At 42.6% G+C, this 18,879-nt stretch overlaps 3 protein-coding genes across 4 annotated transcripts; all 3 read right to left on the bottom strand.

Moving 5' to 3' along the window:
• Positions 1 to 987: 987 nt before the first annotated feature.
• LOC142997026 (galactose-specific lectin nattectin-like) lies at positions 988 to 2,971 on the bottom strand. Its single transcript, XM_076148191.1, has 7 exons — positions 2,934 to 2,971; positions 2,791 to 2,835; positions 2,560 to 2,578; positions 2,380 to 2,462; positions 2,123 to 2,254; positions 1,377 to 1,485; positions 988 to 1,199 (listed from the first exon to the last, which is right to left on the bottom strand). The coding sequence occupies exons 2-7, from the start codon at positions 2,833 to 2,835 to the stop codon at positions 1,132 to 1,134; spliced, it is 456 nt and encodes a 151-aa protein (XP_076004306.1). The 5' UTR covers positions 2,934 to 2,971; the 3' UTR covers positions 988 to 1,131.
• A 3,036-nt stretch (positions 2,972 to 6,007) lies between these two features.
• Positions 6,008 to 15,559, bottom strand: LOC142996960 (uncharacterized). 2 transcript variants are annotated; one of them, XM_076148093.1, is made up of 10 exons: positions 15,455 to 15,559; positions 14,805 to 14,844; positions 13,937 to 14,153; positions 11,890 to 12,490; positions 11,221 to 11,335; positions 11,033 to 11,082; positions 10,879 to 10,915; positions 10,603 to 10,720; positions 9,931 to 10,072; positions 6,008 to 9,842 (listed from the first exon to the last, which is right to left on the bottom strand). In XM_076148093.1, the coding sequence occupies exons 3-10, from the start codon at positions 14,071 to 14,073 to the stop codon at positions 9,696 to 9,698; spliced, it is 1,347 nt and encodes a 448-aa protein (XP_076004208.1). In that variant the 5' UTR covers positions 14,074 to 14,153; positions 14,805 to 14,844; positions 15,455 to 15,559; the 3' UTR covers positions 6,008 to 9,695. The 2 variants fall into 2 exon arrangements, with proteins under 2 accessions (XP_076004208.1, XP_076004209.1); XM_076148094.1 differs by having other exon boundaries at positions 11,221 to 11,332.
• A 1,056-nt stretch (positions 15,560 to 16,615) lies between these two features.
• LOC142997039 (galactose-specific lectin nattectin-like) lies at positions 16,616 to 18,599 on the bottom strand. Its single transcript, XM_076148206.1, has 7 exons — positions 18,562 to 18,599; positions 18,419 to 18,463; positions 18,188 to 18,206; positions 18,008 to 18,090; positions 17,751 to 17,882; positions 17,005 to 17,113; positions 16,616 to 16,827 (listed from the first exon to the last, which is right to left on the bottom strand). The coding sequence occupies exons 2-7, from the start codon at positions 18,461 to 18,463 to the stop codon at positions 16,760 to 16,762; spliced, it is 456 nt and encodes a 151-aa protein (XP_076004321.1). The 5' UTR covers positions 18,562 to 18,599; the 3' UTR covers positions 16,616 to 16,759.
• Between the last annotated feature and the right edge of the window lie 280 nt (positions 18,600 to 18,879).

Here is an 18,879-nt window from a genome sequence, read left to right as displayed (position 1 = left end):
GCCGCGTGATGGCACTCACGTGGTTCTCACTCTGTGTCCATTGGTTGAATGCCAACCAGAGGGCCCCGGAAATGTATGTAGTATAATCCAGGAGGAATATTACATTTTTAAATAGTTTTTTCTTTTAATCACAAATAAGATTCTTCTTTATTGAGATTTTGCATTCATTTTTTAATCACATGCCTCTACTAAAACTATTTTAATACTCTTAACATTTCATATTGTTTGTTTTGTACTGCTCATATATTGTTTATTTATATGGATTTATATGGACAGGTTAATCATTCAATTTAAGCAGATCACTCAAATCTAGATGCTGGTTAGACCCTACAACATTAAACAGAAATACATTTGGTAAAGCCCTTTGAGTTATTGTATGTGATGTTTTACAGGAGTCACACCAGCTGCACAACATTCCAGGGCAAGGTAGGTCGAAGTAAGCCAAATATCAAAGTGTTTTAATTGTCCAATATTTTACAGTATTTCACATATTAAGCTACGCTGTAACACATTTCTGTAAAATGCAGCCAAATTCTGACAGCATGATACTGTTAACCATTAATACAACACTATGCTGTAGAAAACAAGGCATTTGTTTCCATGAAGTATTGTTTAAATACTGTGAATTGCATTTCATTACGGGGGTGATGTTTGAATCAATGGCAGTGAGCCCCCCCAATACGGAATTTCATCTGAATGGCTAAGCTTAGTTGTAGCTAACGCTTAAAGAGTAATTTTAATAGAGCAGGTAAAAGCAAACCTTTGAATCATAAGTTAAAAAAAAACAAATATATGAAATGCAAATGCATTTCATATATTGGCTAAATGAACAGATGTCCTCTTTTGAGTGTATGGCAAATCTAGCAGAAAAGGTCAAATCAACATTTGAGCGTTTCAGCATGTTGTGCTTGGATCCCAAAAAAAGAATACAAACTAAAATGAGCTTAAAAGAAAGAAAGAAGCTCAACCAAATTTAGAATGCGAGTAGTTTATTGAATCAAAGCAGGTTTCACTCTCACCACAATCAGAACAGAGCCAGAACTTTAGCATCACAATGAAAGCTTGAGTTTGATTAAGAATGAAGGAGGGAGATGATTCTGTTGATGTTTATTACAACGCCTCCACAGTGGATCAGCGTCTGGCGCGTTTGGCGCATATGTAGGGTCTTAGAACTTCACAGCTGATGTCGTTGAGGTGAGCTGTGGAAAGACGTCAGACATTAGACAACAGTTTGGATCTTTGTGGTCTGTGTGATGAAGGTTTCATTCTTTGTCTTTGTGGCATTTTTAGGTCTAACAGCACAAACGATCAAGTCCAGATCCAGTCCCCCCTGGTGCCCCAGGTGGCCCTGGTTGGATACAGGGAGTATTAGGTACCTGTGCTGTACATCACCACACAGTCCTCTTCCTTCCAGTTGTTGGGTTCACCCTTAGCCCAGCGTTTGTAGTCAGATCTGGAGCCATCGGTGTAGAACCAGCGACCCTCCTGGAAGAGGACGGATGTGGAAATTGATTGTTAATTGAATAGTTGGTACTTGTATATGTGTGTACTCTGAGCTTATGTGTCGTTCTAACTGTTAACACTTCATAAAGCTCCATAATTAATCCAATGTGACCGGGACGGGTTTTTGCCATTGAAGACCCAGACCAGGAAATGGTGCACTGTCACTTTAAGACAGGATGACATGATGATTGAGTCACAATTTACATCGTGTTCTCTACTCGTGCAGAAGAGAGAGTGAATGTAATCAGGCAACTTGTAGCAGGACGGCTTTTCAGTTAGGAAAGGCAGAGAAAGCAAAGTCAGCGGGGAGAATAAAGTTACCAAACACAATAAGAGTCAAGTGTGCTACACAACTTTGGTGAATCCGTCCTGTTGTGTTCTCTCACTGTGAAGAAGACTTCCGAGGTCTGTGGTGCTTTTGACAAATGTAATGAGGAGGGAAAGTATTTCTTGTCTTTCTAAGATGGAGTGAAGTCAAAGTCATCATTTTCTAAAGCCTAAATTCTCTCTGAAAGCCCTTCAGCACTGTAGTGATGTACTTTTGTTTGCTGTGTTAGGTTACAGACGTGTCAATCAACCCTCACAGAGAAGGAAAGCCTTGAGTTTTGAATTTACTGACCTTCAGGGCGTCATGTAGTCCAGTCCAGGTGGTGACATGTGGGCTTCTTCTTCGTAAAGCGAGAGCCAAAGTGTACATTTCAGTATAGTTGTGGTAGGAGACCAAATGTGCCCCCCTTTTCATGCAATCAGACTAAGGAGAGGAGAAAGGAGAGAAAGAGATCAAACAACAAGAAAAGAGTCTGAATGAACCTTTAAAATTCAACATCTGAACTAAAGGTGAAATCACTAAAGAGCAGCTGGAAGCTGATTGGTTACCTCAGCGTCAGGCATGCTCTTTGGCTCGGAACAGAAATGGAAACAACGACCCCTAAAATGACCCCAATGTCTAGGACAGCGCCCTAACACACAAAACAAGTCAATCAATCAAAATGTATCAATGATTGTGTTCATGTTCATTTGCACAACATGTAATCAAAGTAAGGAAGCAGGACTGACTTGCTTCAGCCGAGGCAAACTGTAAAGGAAGAAGAAACACAAAGTCAGAGGGAAAATCAAAAAGCAATGGAGTCAAATTCCTGATAAGATATCAACAAGAGAATGAAGAAGATCTGAAGAAAATAAACCCAGGAGGAGAGAAAGTGAGGAAGATGAAGTAGAAAGCACAGAACACTACACAGTTGGAATTAAGGAGGAAACCCTAAGAACCTGAGTGTGTGTTTGACTCACCAGAGCCACAGTGAGGAGCGTGAGGAGCGGAAGAAAGGATGCCATCTGTGGAATAGAGATATGGAAGGAGTCCAGATCACTAAGCTTTTATTCAGACAGTACAGGCATCACAGAATCAGACCAAACAAAGTTTAGACACTGACCTCAGTGGTGATGAAGAGGAGCTGATGTTGCAGCAGCAGGTTTCGGTGTCAGGATGATGTTGGAGGAAGAAACTCAGCACCTTTATACCTTCAACTCCCCCGCACACACGCACACACGCACGCACACACACACACACACACACACACACACACACACACAGTATTATCATGTGTCTATAATGACACATCAAGGAGCTGCCTTCAGTAAATAAGCTGCAGATCTGTGTGTTTTGAATAAAAGTTATTAAGGTTGAGACGGTTTCAGCCTCAGGAGCTCCATGTGACTTTAAGATCGAACAATTCCACGGCTGCGTCAAGTTTCATCAAAGTGGCAAAGGCAGATAATAAGTGAAAGGTTTCTACTGATTCATAAACCATGACTCCTCAGAGTCCCCTGAGACTCTGGGGTCCCCTTCCCCTTAGGAAGAAGGTCTGGATGTCTCATTGTCACATCAGTTCCAAAATCATCTGAGGTCACCAGGAAGTGGCTGCTTAGTTTGGCGACGCTCAGCTCGGCTCCACAAGATCTCACTACAGATGGAGCAGAATCTGAACGAGTGCTGCCATTCTTCAGGGACATTCATCCATTCGTCGTGTCCACCATCACTTTCTTTTGCTCACCACCCAGAGTTTGTGATCAGAGGTAAGAGTTGATGAAGATGCAGCACTCTACCTTCAGATCAGGATGCATTTAGGTTTAGATCCAAACTTGTGTCACTGCCAGCTGGTTATTAATGGGACTTTGAACAAGGGAGGGAACCGTGTGACAGACAGAATTCAGCAGTGTCAGCACATTTAGATCACTGAATGCAGCCCTAAGGATGTGAACATATTCTGATATTGTTTAACATCCTGGAGATTTACATCCAACTTAAATATAAAAATTGCTGTGCAAACTTCTTAAGCAGTTTGTTCTCAGGCTGTATTGACTTTAGAATGGGAGGAAGAGAGACCTCTGACTCAAAAGCTGGGGGTGGGGAGGGGGTCTCATTTCAGTCCGGGGCCACATGCAGCCCAATGTAAACTCAAGAGGGCCGGAGCAGTAAAGTCAGAGCATCATAACTCATAATTGGATGTAAATGGAAAACTCCAAGTTTTCCCTTTGTTTTAGTGCAAAGAAGTACAAGTACATATGGAAATGTTTGAATGACATTTAATGACCTCTCTTTTTACAAAACAGATTAAATGTCTTAAGAAAAACAAGTGCAATTTCACCAATAAACAATAATCCCAATACAGTTCATATAAAACAACTTGTCAAGATCTATAAATGATTTTAAATGTACATCCATGTCCAAATCTGTGTAGTAATGTGAACTGAACGGACTCACTAGCCTTGGATAACTCCTAAACAAGTCTAGGAGGAAGGTAGTTTAATTCTGCGTGGACAGATACATCTGCTTTCACTGCCAACAATATAGGAGAAACAGAATCACCATTAATAACAATGTGTTCGCTATATGGAGAGAAACATTAATCAATGTAACGTTCAAAGACATTTCCAGAGCAAACAAGGAGCATTTACTGAAGAAAAAAAAACAAGCTGCAGATGAACGTAAAAAAGCGATTACGTCACTGCAGAAAAGAGAAATGTAACTTCGAGGAGAACGTAAGGCGCTGAAAGCCCTCACAGACGGAGATGACATGAGAGAATATTTTACTAAAATATCAGAGAATCAATTCTAGGACTTTATTTAAAAAAAAAACCCGGGAAATTGCTCAAAAGATCAATACAAGCACCATTAAATTGGTCTTTGTGCCACGGTGGCTTTGCATGTGTCTCACAGCGAGAAGGTTGTGGGTTTGATCCCCGCCCTCGGCTCTTCTGTTTGGAGTTGTGTGTCAACAGTTTTCTGCTCCACCACGACCCCAATGGACAAATTGAGAATAGCAGTTATTTTTTCTTTTTTCTTTTTCTTTTTAAACTTTGCCGTTAATGTCTTATAGTTTCGCCGCACAGCACCTTTATACCTTCAACTCCCCCGCACGCACGCACGCACGCACGCACACACACACACACACACACACACACACACACACACACACACACACACACACACACACACACACACACACACACACACACACACACACACAGTATTATCATGTGTCTATAAAGACACATCAAGGAGCTGCCTTCAGTAAATAAGCTGCAGATCTGTGTTTTGAATAAAAGTTATTAAGGTTGAGACGGTTTCAGCCTCAGGAGCTCCATGTGACTTTAAGATCGAACGATTCCACGGCTGCGTCAAGTTTCATCAAAGTGGCAAAGGCAGAAAATAAGTGAAAGGTTTCTACTGATTCATAAACCATGACTCCTCAGAGTCCCCTGAGACTCTGGGGTCCCCTTCCCCTTAGGAAGAAGGTCTGGATGTCTCATTGTCACATCAGTTCCAAAATCATCTGAGGTCACCAGGAAGTGGCTGCTTAGTTTGGCGACGCTCAGCTCGGCTCCACAAGATCTCACTACAGATGGAGCAGAATCTGAACGAGTGCTGCCATTCTTCAGGGACATTCATCCATTCGTCGTGTCCACCATCACTTTCTTTTGCTCACCACCCAGAGTTTGTGATCAGAGGTAAGAGTTGATGAAGATGCAGCACTCTACCTTCAGATCAGGATGCATTTAGGTTTAGATCCAAACTTGTGTCACTGCCAGCTGGTTATTAATGGGACTTTGAACAAGGGAGGGAACCATGTGACAGACAGAATTCAGCAGTGTCAGCACATTTAGATCACTGAATGCAGCCCTAAGGATGTGAACATATTCTGATATTGTTTAACATCCTGGAGATTTACATCCAACTTAAATATAAAAATTGCTGTGCAAACTTCTTAAGCAGTTTGTTCTCAGGCTGTATTGACTTTAGAATGGGAGGAAGAGAGACCTCTGACTCAAAAGCTGGGGGTGGGGAGGGGGTCTCATTTCAGTCCGGGGCCACATTCAGCCCAATGTAAACTCAAGAGGGCCGGAGCAGTAAAGTCAGAGCATCATAACTCATAATTGGATGTAAATGGAAAACTCCAAGTTTTCCCTTTGTTTTAGTGCAAAGAAGTACAAGTACATATGGAAATGTTTGAATGACATTTAATGACCTCTCTTTTTACAAAACAGATTAAATGTCTTAAGAAAAACAAGTGCAATTTCACCAATAAACAATAATCCCAATACAGTTCATATAAAACAACTTGTCAAGATCTATAAATGATTTTAAATGTACATCCATGTCCAAATCTGTGAAGTAATGTGAACTGAACGGACTCACTAGCCTTGGATAACTCCTAAACAAGTCTAGGAGGAAGGTAGTTTAATTCTGCGTGGACAGATACATCTGCTTTCACTGCCAACAATACAGGAGAGACAGAATCACCATTAATAATAATGTGTTCGCTATATGGAGAGAAACATTAATCAATGTAACTTTCAAAAGACATTTCCAGAGCAAACAAGGAGCATTTACTGAAGAAAAAAAAACAAGCTGCAGATGAACGTAAAAAAGCGATTACGTCACTGCAGAAAAGAGAAATGTAACTTCGAGGAGAACGTAAGGCGCTGAAAGCCCTCACAGACGGAGATGACATGAGAGAATATTTTACTAAAATATCAGAGAATCAATTCTAGGACTTTATTTAAAAAAAAAACCCGGGAAATTGCTCAAAAGATCAATACAAGCACCATTAAATTGGTCTTTGTGCCACGGTGGCTTTGCATGTGTCTCACAGCGAGAAGGTTGTGGGTTTGATCCCCGCCCTCGGCTCTTCTGTTTGGAGTTGTGTGTCAACAGTTTTCTGCTCCACCACGACCCCAATGGACAAATTGAGAATAGCAGTTATTTTTTCTTTTTTCTTTTTCTTTTTAAACTTTGCCGTTAATGTCTTATAGTTTTCAAACTTTGCAAACTCATCCCGCGGGTCGAACTGTTTCAGATGTTTGTTTCAGATGCAACAACATTGATACTATTGGACATCAGCAAACTGGTAGACAAACTTCACTTGAGCAGGTTTAGTGATCAGCTGCCTGTAGGCTGTGATCATGTGACCTCATCAGACTAGTGATCATTACATCACTCGTCGGTTGGTCTGAGCTTTAAATAGCAAATTGGAGGTATAAGACCATATGCCAATGCGCCAGCTACCGCGGTGCACGAGGGGACTTGTAGTCCCAGTGGTGCGCACGCTGTATACCGGCGGCTGGAAAATACGCTCTCGCGCGCCTGATACGATTGTACCGCGGGCCGGATGTGGCCCGCTCTGTCATGAAACAAATGATCATTTGAACTTGAACATTTATCTAAGCGTTCCTGCCTTAGGTTTCACGACGTTAGTGTCTCCGCAGTGCGCGTCTCCAGCTCTGCTCAGCCGCACAGCTGACGTGATCTGCTGTGTGTGGACTGAACCAAGCTCAGCACACTCACACACAAACATAATCATTGCCCCCTTAAATCAACATATATACAGTATATATAATATATTTGAATTTATATGTGTAAATGTCTTTATAAATATAAAATATATGAAGCACTTTATATGAAGTTTTGTCCTAGTTGGTCAATATGACTCTACCTTTAGAAAGAAACAAAACCTCTTCAAAGCTGCTGAGGCTAAACATGAGCTGTGTCAAAGTAGAAGCTAATATGTCGCTGTAGCATCAAGCAGACTAGCTGCTAACGTCACCCTCATTTAACCCTTTAGTTTGAGGAGACAGAAGTGTACAGTGCTGTGAAAAAGTATTTGCCCCTGACAGATTTCTTCTGTATTTGCACATTTGTCACACTTTCTTGATTCTACAGGTCTGGCAGTAATCAGGCCTGGGTGTGGATAGTGACATTGAACTAAACTTCTCCAAAAAAATTGGGTAAATCTGTTTTAACATGGACTCAGCCTGTTTAGTATCTGTCACTCAGCTTTACTCCAGCAGTCTGAAGGTGAAGCTTATTTCTTTGCAGTCCGTCATGCTTCATGTCTCCACTGTAGCAACCTCACAAACTCCTATTGTAACACAACCATCAGCCTGATGGAAGTACCAGGTTCTATTCCTGGTGGAGTCGCTGGTTTGTACTACAGCGTCCTGTGAACTCTGACCTCTCAGGCTGCAGAGTCTCTATACAGCAGAGATTCATGAAGTGATTCAACTGAGACCAGTAAAAGTCCCAACAATGAATGTGTCCTGTAATCTTCTGGATGTTTACAGCTGTTGCAGATGTCTCCACTCTAACAGGACACAATACACACACACGCACGAAGGCTGAGAAATCTTTAAAATCTGAGGTATTTTAAACTTGGGATGTCTGACAAAAACATGAAATATTTGAAAATGCTGAATGGCTCAAAGAAAGTCTGAAATGTTTGAATGTTCTCTCTGTAAGTCTGAAACTGGAGGGGCCTGAAGGCATCAGAATAGGTGTGAGGTGTTAATGGGGCTTTTAAAGCGTAAAAATGCTGAATATTCCAGAAAATATCAAAGATTTGAACATAAAGTGATAATGTCCTGAACACTCTGGGCACTTTGATGTGTGAATGGTGTCTGTAGGTCTGAAGTGTACAGAAGTAGAGGGACCAAACCTACGGAAGAACATCAGAAGCAATCACTGCAATGAATGACAGGTAAACATATTAAACTAACTGAATCATTCATGTTTTGGTTTCTGTGAGGTTTTATTGGAGTTTACTGCTGATGCCATATTGATTGAGGTTAATGAGAGTCCGGCTTGGGTTTGTTTGGTGTTGGCAGTGGGAAACTGTCTATTGTCTACAAGACCGGAAGTGTGTGACTGGACTACAGAGGCAGGAAAACAAAGTCAGACAGGAGTAATTCTGGTCAGAGATCCTTCCCAGAGTTCCACAGAGCTGCCATGACAACAGCTGTCTTTTTTGCGGTTGCTGATGCTGCACAGGTAAAAGTGGCGAGATGAAGCTTCATGAAGCGTTGAAGCTTTCCATCCAATTGCTCGACACATGGGCCGAGGCTTTACACTGCTTCATTTCCTCTACTCTGCCATCAAGTGGACAATAAATGCAAAACAGGCAGTGATTATAGTGACACCATGACTTTGGTGTTTGAAGCTTTGAATTGAATTAATGGATGATGGATGTTGGTGACGCCAATAAATAAATTAGTGATGTCTCCTTCCGTGTCGAGGCTTCGAAGCGTGTGTCGAATAATGCAGGAAGATTTTTGTGAAGCGCAAATCGAGGCTTGTTGGTGACGTTCAAAGCCCTCGAGCCTGCAGCACCACGTGACTGATTCACCAACAGCTACTTTGTGAGTTGGGCACGTATGAATGACTGAATGAATAACGAGTAAACATATTAAACTTTGTTTAATATTACCTGTCATTCATTGCAGTGATTGCTTCTGATGTTCTTCCGTAGGTTTGGTCCCTCTACTTCTGTACACTTCAGACCTACAGACACCATTCATACATCTAAGTGCCCAGAGTGTTCAGGACATTATCACTTTATGTTAAAATCTTTGATATTTTCTGGAACATTCAGCAGTTTTTAGCTTTAAAAGCCCCATTAACACCTCACACCTATTCTGATGCCTTCAGGCCCCTCCAGCTTCAGACTTACAGGCAGATAGAACATTCAAACATTTCAAGCCATTCAGCATTTTCAAATATTTGTTTGTCAGACCAGATGTTTTCGATCCAAATGAGAACAGGAAATGGCTGAAATAAGTCAAGTGGTCTCTCCTCAGCATCTACGTATCAAACAGGCAGGTACGTGTTCCCAAGACGAAGCAGGGAAGGCAGAAAAAAGTCATAGAACAAGGGTAGCATGATATAGAACCCGTGGAGCATTATTGGGGAGGTCCTGCTCTTTGTACACCTGGCAGATGGCAGCGCTGTGATTTTCCAGTTGATCCACCCTCTGCTCCGTCTTCTTAAACTTGTTTTGCAAATACTCCTACAACCCAAAGAAAGCTCATCAGTGTCTCTAGTAATGTCATTGTATCTAGGGTACAATGTGTTGATGTCGGTCAAATTGGAGTCACCTGTAGGAAGTCTGTGGTGGGCTTGGAAAGCTGGCCGGACAGGAACTTGAAGTGGTCCTTGTGAAAGCGGCTGTCCATGTGCGCCCCCATTTCCTCCTTGTAGAATGAACGGAACTTGCACACAGAGCACGCAAACATCACCCTGAATAAAGCAAAAATGACACGGAGGACATTTAGCCTGCGAACCAAACTCTTCAAAAGGCACACAATGTATAATTATACATTTGAATTGGATGAATTTGGGCCATTTGGGCTGTTTCGCAATGCTTGTGAACACTATTGCGGCGACACCTAGGTGGAGACCAACTACATGTGAGCCGGTCTTACCATAGTAAAGCACAGGAGAGCTACAAGAAAATTGGTCAATACAAGGACACTGCTGCCGAAAGACTTGTTATTCTGCTAATATTGCAATGTAGAAAGCATGCATTGGGAGGCTCAATCACAGCATAGACTGACAAACCACGCACGTTTCCTCTTCTATCACCAATTTAGTTTACAAATGAGGGTTTAAACAGCTGCTTCACTTATGGTCTTTACTGTGAAATATCCCTTTGCTCCCTAAACTAAATGATTCATCAGTGGACATAAAAGACAAGAGACGCAAAGTAACGTTTAAGGGAGGTCAAGCCTGTGCCGGGCTCAGTGGTCTGCAGTTACATTTCCCCTCACCTTTCCAGGAAGCCCCTCCTCTTTCTCATTTTGGGGTGCTTGTCCAGACCTGGGGTCGGAGTTTGTCTGCCCTGTTGCTTTTTCTTCGTCTGGGAGTCGTCTTCGTCTTTGGGTGCATCTGAGGATGGAGAGCGCAGAGAGTAAGCATACCCGTAACAACTTGATTATCATATAGGAGCTGATGAAGACGGCTAAAGCATTTTTACAGTCCCACCGAAGACGCAATCTAAGACACCTATACAGTGCAGGAACAGCCAAGAGCAACTGTGAGCTCACCTTTCTCTCCATCTTCAACAGGAGTTGTGTCCTTGTCCTGTGATGAGGAGAAGATAAGCAGACGGGAGGTTTATGAATAACATAATATAGACTATAAAAAGTAATAAATAGAGTTAGTTACTGTCAGAGACTTATAACAAATGAAATCACTCACATCAGGTTCGGTCTTTGCTTCAGTTTCATCACCGTTTTTCTCGACTTGCTCTGTGGTGGAAGCAGGGGACATTAGCATGAGCCATCAAAAAGACCATAAGCAGAAATCAAGATGGAAATGTGGTTTGCAAAGTAGTAGTTTTATCTCTATGGTGTCATGTACTGTATGTCCTGTGTGTTGGAGAGCACCTTTGGGAGCTTCTGACTCTGTGTTCTCCGTCTTGTTAATTTTTGACTCTGGCTCATCAGATGGAGTGAGCATCTGTTTTCTCTTCTTCTGCCCATCACGCTGTGGTTTCCCCTGCTTTAAGTCAACAAAATCAATTTGCATTTAGACATGGACATGTTGGCAGAAACATGCGACAACACAGCCAGTGTTATATATACACGCACACACACACATACAGAGACACACACACACATCTGTAAATTCTAGACTTGTCAAATCCAATTTGGCACAAGTGAAATCTCTCCCTTCTTTGGACAGTCCTTTAACATTAGTGTTTAATCAAGTCTGATACCTTGGACTACCCAAGGGTGGGGCAAAACAAAAATAAAATCCAAATAAAATAAGGGCAATGGTGAGCTTGTGTACACTGTGGGTTGTCATTGGGCACTTAATGTACACAGGGGGCATTTTAGCTCCAAAATGAATCTGAGCCGGGCAGAGGGGGAAGGGCGAGTGATGATTAAATTAGAGATGATTTGGGACAAGTTGCTTTTATTACACAGCAAATACGAGCACGTGAGGCTGACTTGACTTGTCTGATGCGGGTACATAAGGAAGTTTTTTTTTTATAAAGGGCTCAAGTTACACCCAGTGTGATGGGGCATCCTAACCTGGCTGGAGGTGCTTACTTTGTTAAGGGGTCTCTTTCGGCCTCGCTGGCGGCCAGCCCGTGGGCCCCCTCCAAAATGCCTCCCAGGAAAGTCGTGAGGCCCTTGAGTGGAACCCTGATGGAAACCCCCACTCTCAGGGTACATGCGGTGGGAAAGGAGGGATGGGAGCTTGCCCCTACCACCTCCTGGAGAGTGGCCACGGTGGGACTGGCCACCACTACCGCTTCCTCGCCCACCTCCGCCTAATGGAGTGGGGTCAGACCTGCGGCTTCCAAACCCTCCAGCTCCTCGGCCCCCGGCACTTCCACCCCTTCTGGGGGAACGTCGGCCTGCTCCGGCCCATGCTCCACCTCCAGAACCGCCTCCCTGGCCACTGGTGAAGGACTCCCTCATATTGTGTCGCATCTTAGCGACTCCATAGGAAGAGGAGGGGCTGTCGAAGCCTCCTCCTCCCCCAAGCCCCATTCCCCCTCCGAAGCCAGAGCCTCCACGCTGAGCCAACAGCATGCTGTCCCCACGGCCATCGCCATAACCATAGCTACTGCCGCCAGATCTGTAGAGATCTCGGGAAGAGGTGAGAGCGGAGGGGCGCGAGTCAAATGACTCGTACTGGTCAAACCTGCGGGAGGGAGGAAGGGAGAGGGATGATAAAGAGCAGAGTGCGAGGGAGGCAGTCAGGCTTGGATTTCTCCACCTGCATTTCCTTTTCCTCCATGTCTCACTTTCACTCTTCCTTTATTTTCTTGTCACTCCCAGCTTTTAGAACCACATGAGACCAGAAACTCCAAATCCAAAACAAGTTAACAGTTTGCAGTATATGGCACTGTTTTTCTCTGATTATGAAGTTTGCAGAAGCTCATCCAACCACCTTCTCTGTTGGAGGTCCCGTAGGTTAAGGGAAATGCAATTTCTTTTCCCATCCACTCTCTAGCTTAAGGACAGTTTGTCAAACTTAGGTGGTGGTGGTGGTGCAGGGGGTCCATTAGAATCAATATCTCTAGATTGTTGGAAGGCCTGAAAAGTCACTGAATTATGTGTCAGCACTTAAGAAGGGATTCTATAAATTGAGCTTTGCTTTGGAGACTTGAGTGTTTTTGGATAAAGATGCAACTGACGGATCCAACAAACGATTCCACTTGACATAGCAATACTAGGCTGAAAAACCAAGAAACTCATCTCTCTTGAGTAACCAAAGGTCAGGACATGGGATAGGTCACTTGGAGGATGAAAGAAACAGTGTGTGAGCAACTAAAACTAAAAGTCAGGACAAAGGCAATGCTGAAAAGGGACTGGCTTCGTGTGCAAGGATGTTGATGTGTTACAGACCACCTGGCCTATAACAGTGTCTCCAGAGGGTCGCACATTGCCATGGTGTATAAGCTTAGGAGGGAACACCACTATTTATCTCTCTCCCAGAAATCAATCCAAGAGGAAACAGCAAATCAGGAGCACTCAAAGTTTCCTCAAAGGCAGAGCTATTCAATGCTTCTGAGCAAGATGCACACACTCCATCACACCCCATGCATTTAGACCTATCGTGTAAACTGGAATTACTAACTTAGACAATTTATCACTAGGACAATGACATCTCTTTCTACAACCACATGAAGTTTTCAAAATGCACACAAAAGCTTGTAACCTCTCTCAGAGGTGGTTCTTTGTTTGTTCCATAGAATTAAACGTGGTCAAACTCTTGATGGAAATACATGCTGAAATACAGGCTCATATGGATAGAATGATTCCACCAGTTGTTTTCATGTTGAACTGCAACATGTACGATATAGATAACTTTTCTGAATCTCATGAAAGAGAAAAACAAATGTACTGAAAACACAATGGCTTCATGTACTGGGAGGGCTGATGTGTTGAAAGGACACTACACACTGGACTGTTTTCAGGAATAAATGCAGTGTGAGGTGCCAGAAAAGCCTATTTTGTTACATCTGTTCATATGCTTTGTACTTCAGCAAATATGTCCCATCATGGTGTTTGTGATGTTGCCAGATGTTATGGCAGCGCGGCTTAACCTGGTAACACAGATAAACAACAACAGAAGGTGTATTACCTGTCGCTACGACCCCCTTTCATTCCTCCCTCCAACTGAGTGAGCATGTCCAAGCGCTGATTAATCTTGGCTATAACTGCATCTGCGTGTGTGCCTGTGGATGAAACCAGCGATGCCCCAGAGAGACCTCTCTTCATGTGCCCACCTCCTCCATAGCCACCGAGCCCTGACAAGGAGTCCTTATAACCACCCCCATACAGGTCAAAGCTGCCAGAACCTAATGTAGCAGGGAGTACAAATGTGTTAACATCGTTACAATCGCCCCACGCTTCTTCAAACTTACAAATTGGTGGTGAGACAACAATATTGTTTTCATTTTATACAAATGTGTGTGTATATTTAACAACAATACCTATATTTAAAAGGTCATAAGAGTCTTCAACCACTGTATAAAACAAAGCTGCTTATCAAAGTGGTTGTGTGCAGGGATGGGGACTGTTGATGATGTAATCACTAAGCAACAATGCTGTCTAGTTAAGCAGCTTGAGTGTGTTGAAGGCTTGTGTTGTGTGCAGTCCGGAGGGAAATGAAAGCAAAACTGTGTGCTTTTGTGCACATTTATATCTCCGTATATAAGAGCACAAAAACACAGAAGGGACAGAATTACGACCCCTCCCCTCTCCTAAATTAACTGTGTACGCTCTATGTAATGTCTATATGATGACACACACACACACACAATATCACTGTTTTCACTGGTGGTGTGTGTTTTCAGAGAACACAATGTACTGATGTGTGTTTCCTTTCCTCAGAACTACATTAAAACTAAATAAATAATGCAATACTGCTGGAGAGGGACAACAGTGAAAGGCCACATATCCTCACATCATGATTGACCTCCGTGATGAAACTGTAAGTGTTGGCTTACCTCTGCTGCTTGACCCTCCACCTCCCCAACTGGAGTAACCCTTAAGACAACAAACGTGAAAACATTAGCGCCATTTCAAGAAACAAACTGGACAGTAATCACTTAGACTCTAGACTAAGGGGATTCGAAAAAATAATCAAATCGCAACCTAGATCATTCAAAAGACTTCCGTGTCCCATTTATGTAATTCGAAGCAACCAACCAAGACGTTCAGTTAAATAGACCGATTGCTTGAATAGTGTCGTCGTAGATTCGGTGATTGAACCTCCATTTAAATACTACATAGCAATTTCGTCCAACGCCCCATTTTCTATCGAGATTACGCAGATTTCAAGCAGGGTTTTAATTTCATAAACACGCATTAAAACCCCGTATCGTCCGAGTATCTTCAGTCAAAACATTACTGGAACAACACAGCGGGGAAGTCTTGTGCGTTTCAGGCCAGCTCGTCGTTACTAGGAAGCTACATTAGAGGAAAGCTAGCTTAGTTGCGCTTCGGCGTCACCTGCCTCGACCGCCAAGCTAGACATTAGCTTCGGTGGCTATTTAGTCCCAAAAGAGTATACACAGAAAACTAGCATACAGCAATATCATGTTTCTAGAGCCCAGTCAATGTGTAACGTGATGATTAACAATTCATTTATATGCACCTGAACCGTAGCTTCTGCCGTCCATGGTTTCGTGCTGCGTTGTTCCGTCCAGCCGCACTAGCTACGGCGCTAGATACTGCACTTGTGCAAAGGTGCGAGTCTCCTTCGACTTCTTTAAAGAGGATCGTAAAATGACCCTAGAGGTGTATACCGCCACCTACCGAATGGGTGTCCGCCGCGTGATGGCACTCACGTGGTTCTCACTCTGTGTCCATTGGTTGAATGCCAACCAGAGGGCCCCGGAAATGTATGTAGTATAATCCAGGAGGAATATTACATTTTTAAATAGTTTTTTCTTTTAATCACAAATAAGATTCTTCTTTATTGAGATTTTGCATTCATTTTTTAATCACATGCCTCTACTAAAACTATTTTAATACTCTTAACATTTCATATTGTTTGTTTTGTACTGCTCATATATTGTTTATTTATATGGATTTATATGGACAGGTTAATCATTCAATTTAAGCAGATCACTCAAATCTAGATGCTGGTTAGACCCTACAACATTAAACAGAAATACATTTGGTAAAGCCCTTTGAGTTATTGTATGTGATGTTTTACAGGAGTCACACCAGCTGCACAACATTCCATGGCAAGGTAGGTCGAAGTAAGCCAAATATCAAAGTGTTTTAATTGTCCAATATTTTACAGTATTTCACATATTAAGCTACGCTGTAACAAATTTCTGTAAAATGCAGCCAAATTCTGACAGCATGATACTGTTAACCATTAATACAACACTATGCTGTAGAAAACAAGGCATTTGTTTCCATGAAGTATTGTTTAAATACTGTGAATTGCATTTCATTACGGGGGTGATGTTTGAATCAATGGCAGTGAGCCCCCCCAATACGGAATTTCATCTGAATGGCTAAGCTTAGTTGTAGCTAACGCTTAAAGAGTAATTTTAATAGAGCAGGTAAAAGCAAACCTTTGAATCATAAGTTAAAAAAAAACAAATATATGAAATGCAAATGCATTTCATATATTGGCTAAATGAACAGATGTCCTCTTTTGAGTGTATGGCAAATCTAGCAGAAAAGGTCAAATCAACATTTGAGCGTTTCAGCATGTTGTGCTTGGATCCCAAAAAAAGAATACAAACTAAAATGAGCTTAAAAGAAAGAAAGAAGCTCAACCAAATTTAGAATGCGAGTAGTTTATTGAATCAAAGCAGGTTTCACTCTCACCACAATCAGAACAGAGCCAGAACTTTAGCATCACAATGAAAGCTTGAGTTTGATTAAGAATGAAGGAGGGAGATGATTCTGTTGATGTTTATTACAACGCCTCCACAGTGGATCAGCGTCTGGCGCGTTTGGCGCATATGTAGGGTCTTAGAACTTCACAGCTGATGTCGTTGAGGTGAGCTGTGGAAAGACATCAGACATTAGACAACAGTTTGGATCTTTGTGGTCTGTGTGATGAAGGTTTCATTCTTTGTCTTTGTGGCATTTTTAGGTCTAACAGCACAAACGATCAAGTCCAGATCCAGTCCCCCCTGGTGCCCCAGGTGGCCCTGGTTGGATACAGGGAGTATTAGGTACCTGTGCTGTACATCACCACACAGTCCTCTTCCTTCCAGTTGTTGGGTTCACCCTTAGCCCAGCGTTTGTAGTCAGATCTGGAGCCATCGGTGTAGAACCAGCGACCCTCCTGGAAGAGGACGGATGTGGAAATTGATTGTTAATTGAATAGTTGGTACTTGTATATGTGTGTACTCTGAGCTTATGTGTCGTTCTAACTGTTAACACTTCATAAAGCTCCATAATTAATCCAATGTGACCGGGACGGGTTTTTGCCATTGAAGACCCAGACCAGGAAATGGTGCACTGTCACTTTAAGACAGGATGACATGATGATTGAGTCACAATTTACATCGTGTTCTCTACTCGTGCAGAAGAGAGAGTGAATGTAATCAGGCAACTTGTAGCAGGACGGCTTTTCAGTTAGGAAAGGCAGAGAAAGCAAAGTCAGTGGGGAGAATAAAGTTACCAAACACAATAAGAGTCAAGTGTGCTACACAACTTTGGTGAACCCGTCCTGTTGTGTTCTCTCACTGTGAAGAAGACTTCCGAGGTCTGTGGTGCTTTTGACAAATGTAATGAGGAGGGAAAGTATTTCTTGTCTTTCTAAGATGGAGTGAAGTCAAAGTCATCATTTTCTAAAGCCTAAATTCTCTCTGAAAGCCCTTCAGCACTGTAGTGATGTACTTTTGTTTGCTGTGTTAGGTTACAGACGTGTCAATCAACCCTCACAGAGAAGGAAAGCCTTGAGTTTTGAATTTACTGACCTTCAGGGCGTCATGTAGTCCAGTCCAGGTGGTGACATGTGGGCTTCTTCTTCGTAAAGCGAGAGCCAAAGTGTACATTTCAGTATAGTTGTGGTAGGAGACCAAATGTGCCCCCCTTTTCATGCAATCAGACTAAGGAGAGGAGAAAGGAGAGAAAGAGATCAAACAACAAGAAAAGAGTCTGAATGAACCTTTAAAATTCAACATCTGAACTAAAGGTGAAATCACTAAAGAGCAGCTGGAAGCTGATTGGTTACCTCAGCGTCAGGCATGCTCTTTGGCTCGGAACAGAAATGGAAACAACGACCCCTAAAATGACCCCAATGTCTAGGACAGCGCCCTAACACACAAAACAAGTCAATCAATCAAAATGTATCAATGATTGTGTTCATGTTCATTTGCACAACATGTAATCAAAGTAAGGAAGCAGGACTGACTTGCTTCAGCCGAGGCAAACTGTAAAGGAAGAAGAAACACAAAGTCAGAGGGAAAATCAAAAAGCAATGGAGTCAAATTCCTGATAAGATATCAACAAGAGAATGAAGAAGATCTGAAGAAAATAAACCCAGGAGGAGAGAAAGTGAGGAAGATGAAGTAGAAAGCACAGAACACTACACAGTTGGAATTAAGGAGGAAACCCTAAGAACCTGAGTGTGTGTTTGACTCACCAGAGCCACAGTGAGGAGCGTGAGGAGCGGAAGAAAGGATGCCATCTGTGGAATAGAGATATGGAAGGAGTCCAGATCACTAAGCTTTTATTCAGACAGTACAGGCATCACAGAATCAGACCAAACAAAGTTTAGACACTGACCTCAGTGGTGATGAAGAGGAGCTGATGTTGCAGCAGCAGGTTTCGGTGTCAGGATGATGTTGGAGGAAGAAACTCAGCACCTTTATACCTTCAACTCCCCCGCACACACGCACGCACGCACGCACACACACACACACACACACACACACACACACACACAGTATTATCATGTGTCTATAATGACACACCAAGGAGCTGCCTTCAGTAAATAAGCTGCAGATCTGTGTGTTTTGAATAAAAGTTATGAAGGTTGAGACGGTTTCAGCCTCAGGAGCTCCATGTGACTTTAAGATCGAACGATTCCACGGCTGCGTCAAG

The sequence above is a fragment of the Genypterus blacodes genome, unplaced genomic scaffold, assembly GCF_046128005.1.
Source record: "Genypterus blacodes isolate CSIRO-AG114 ecotype Tasmania unplaced genomic scaffold, CSIRO-AGI_Gbla_v1 ptg000039l_1, whole genome shotgun sequence".
Taxonomy (NCBI): Eukaryota; Metazoa; Chordata; class Actinopteri; order Ophidiiformes; family Ophidiidae; genus Genypterus; species Genypterus blacodes.
The sequence above is the reverse complement of the archived record's forward strand: the minus strand, read 5'-3'. Positions and strand labels throughout refer to the sequence as shown.

Excerpts from the sequence above, each read along its gene's own strand:
- LOC142997026 (XM_076148191.1), bottom strand. The coding sequence starts at position 2,835 with ATGGCATCCTTTCTTCCGCTCCTCACGCTCCTCACTGTGGCTCTG. Across the intron at positions 1,486-2,122 it reads GACTACATGACGCCCTGAAG|GAGGGTCGCTGGTTCTACAC; the intron begins GTCAGTAAATTC and ends GTCCTCTTCCAG. Across the intron at positions 1,200-1,376 it reads TGTGGTGATGTACAGCACAG|CTCACCTCAACGACATCAGC; the intron begins GTACCTAATACT and ends GTCTTTCCACAG.
- LOC142996960 (XM_076148093.1), bottom strand. The coding sequence starts at position 14,073 with ATGAAGAGAGGTCTCTCTGGGGCATCGCTGGTTTCATCCACAGGCACA. Across the intron at positions 11,083-11,220 it reads AGAGTCAGAAGCTCCCAAAG|AGCAAGTCGAGAAAAACGGT; the intron begins GTGCTCTCCAAC and ends CTTCCACCACAG. Across the intron at positions 10,916-11,032 it reads AAGCAAAGACCGAACCTGAT|GACAAGGACACAACTCCTGT; the intron begins GTGAGTGATTTC and ends TCCTCATCACAG.
- LOC142997039 (XM_076148206.1), bottom strand. The coding sequence starts at position 18,463 with ATGGCATCCTTTCTTCCGCTCCTCACGCTCCTCACTGTGGCTCTG. Across the intron at positions 17,883-18,007 it reads AGAGCATGCCTGACGCTGAG|TCTGATTGCATGAAAAGGGG; the intron begins GTAACCAATCAG and ends TCCTCTCCTTAG. Across the intron at positions 17,114-17,750 it reads GACTACATGACGCCCTGAAG|GAGGGTCGCTGGTTCTACAC; the intron begins GTCAGTAAATTC and ends GTCCTCTTCCAG.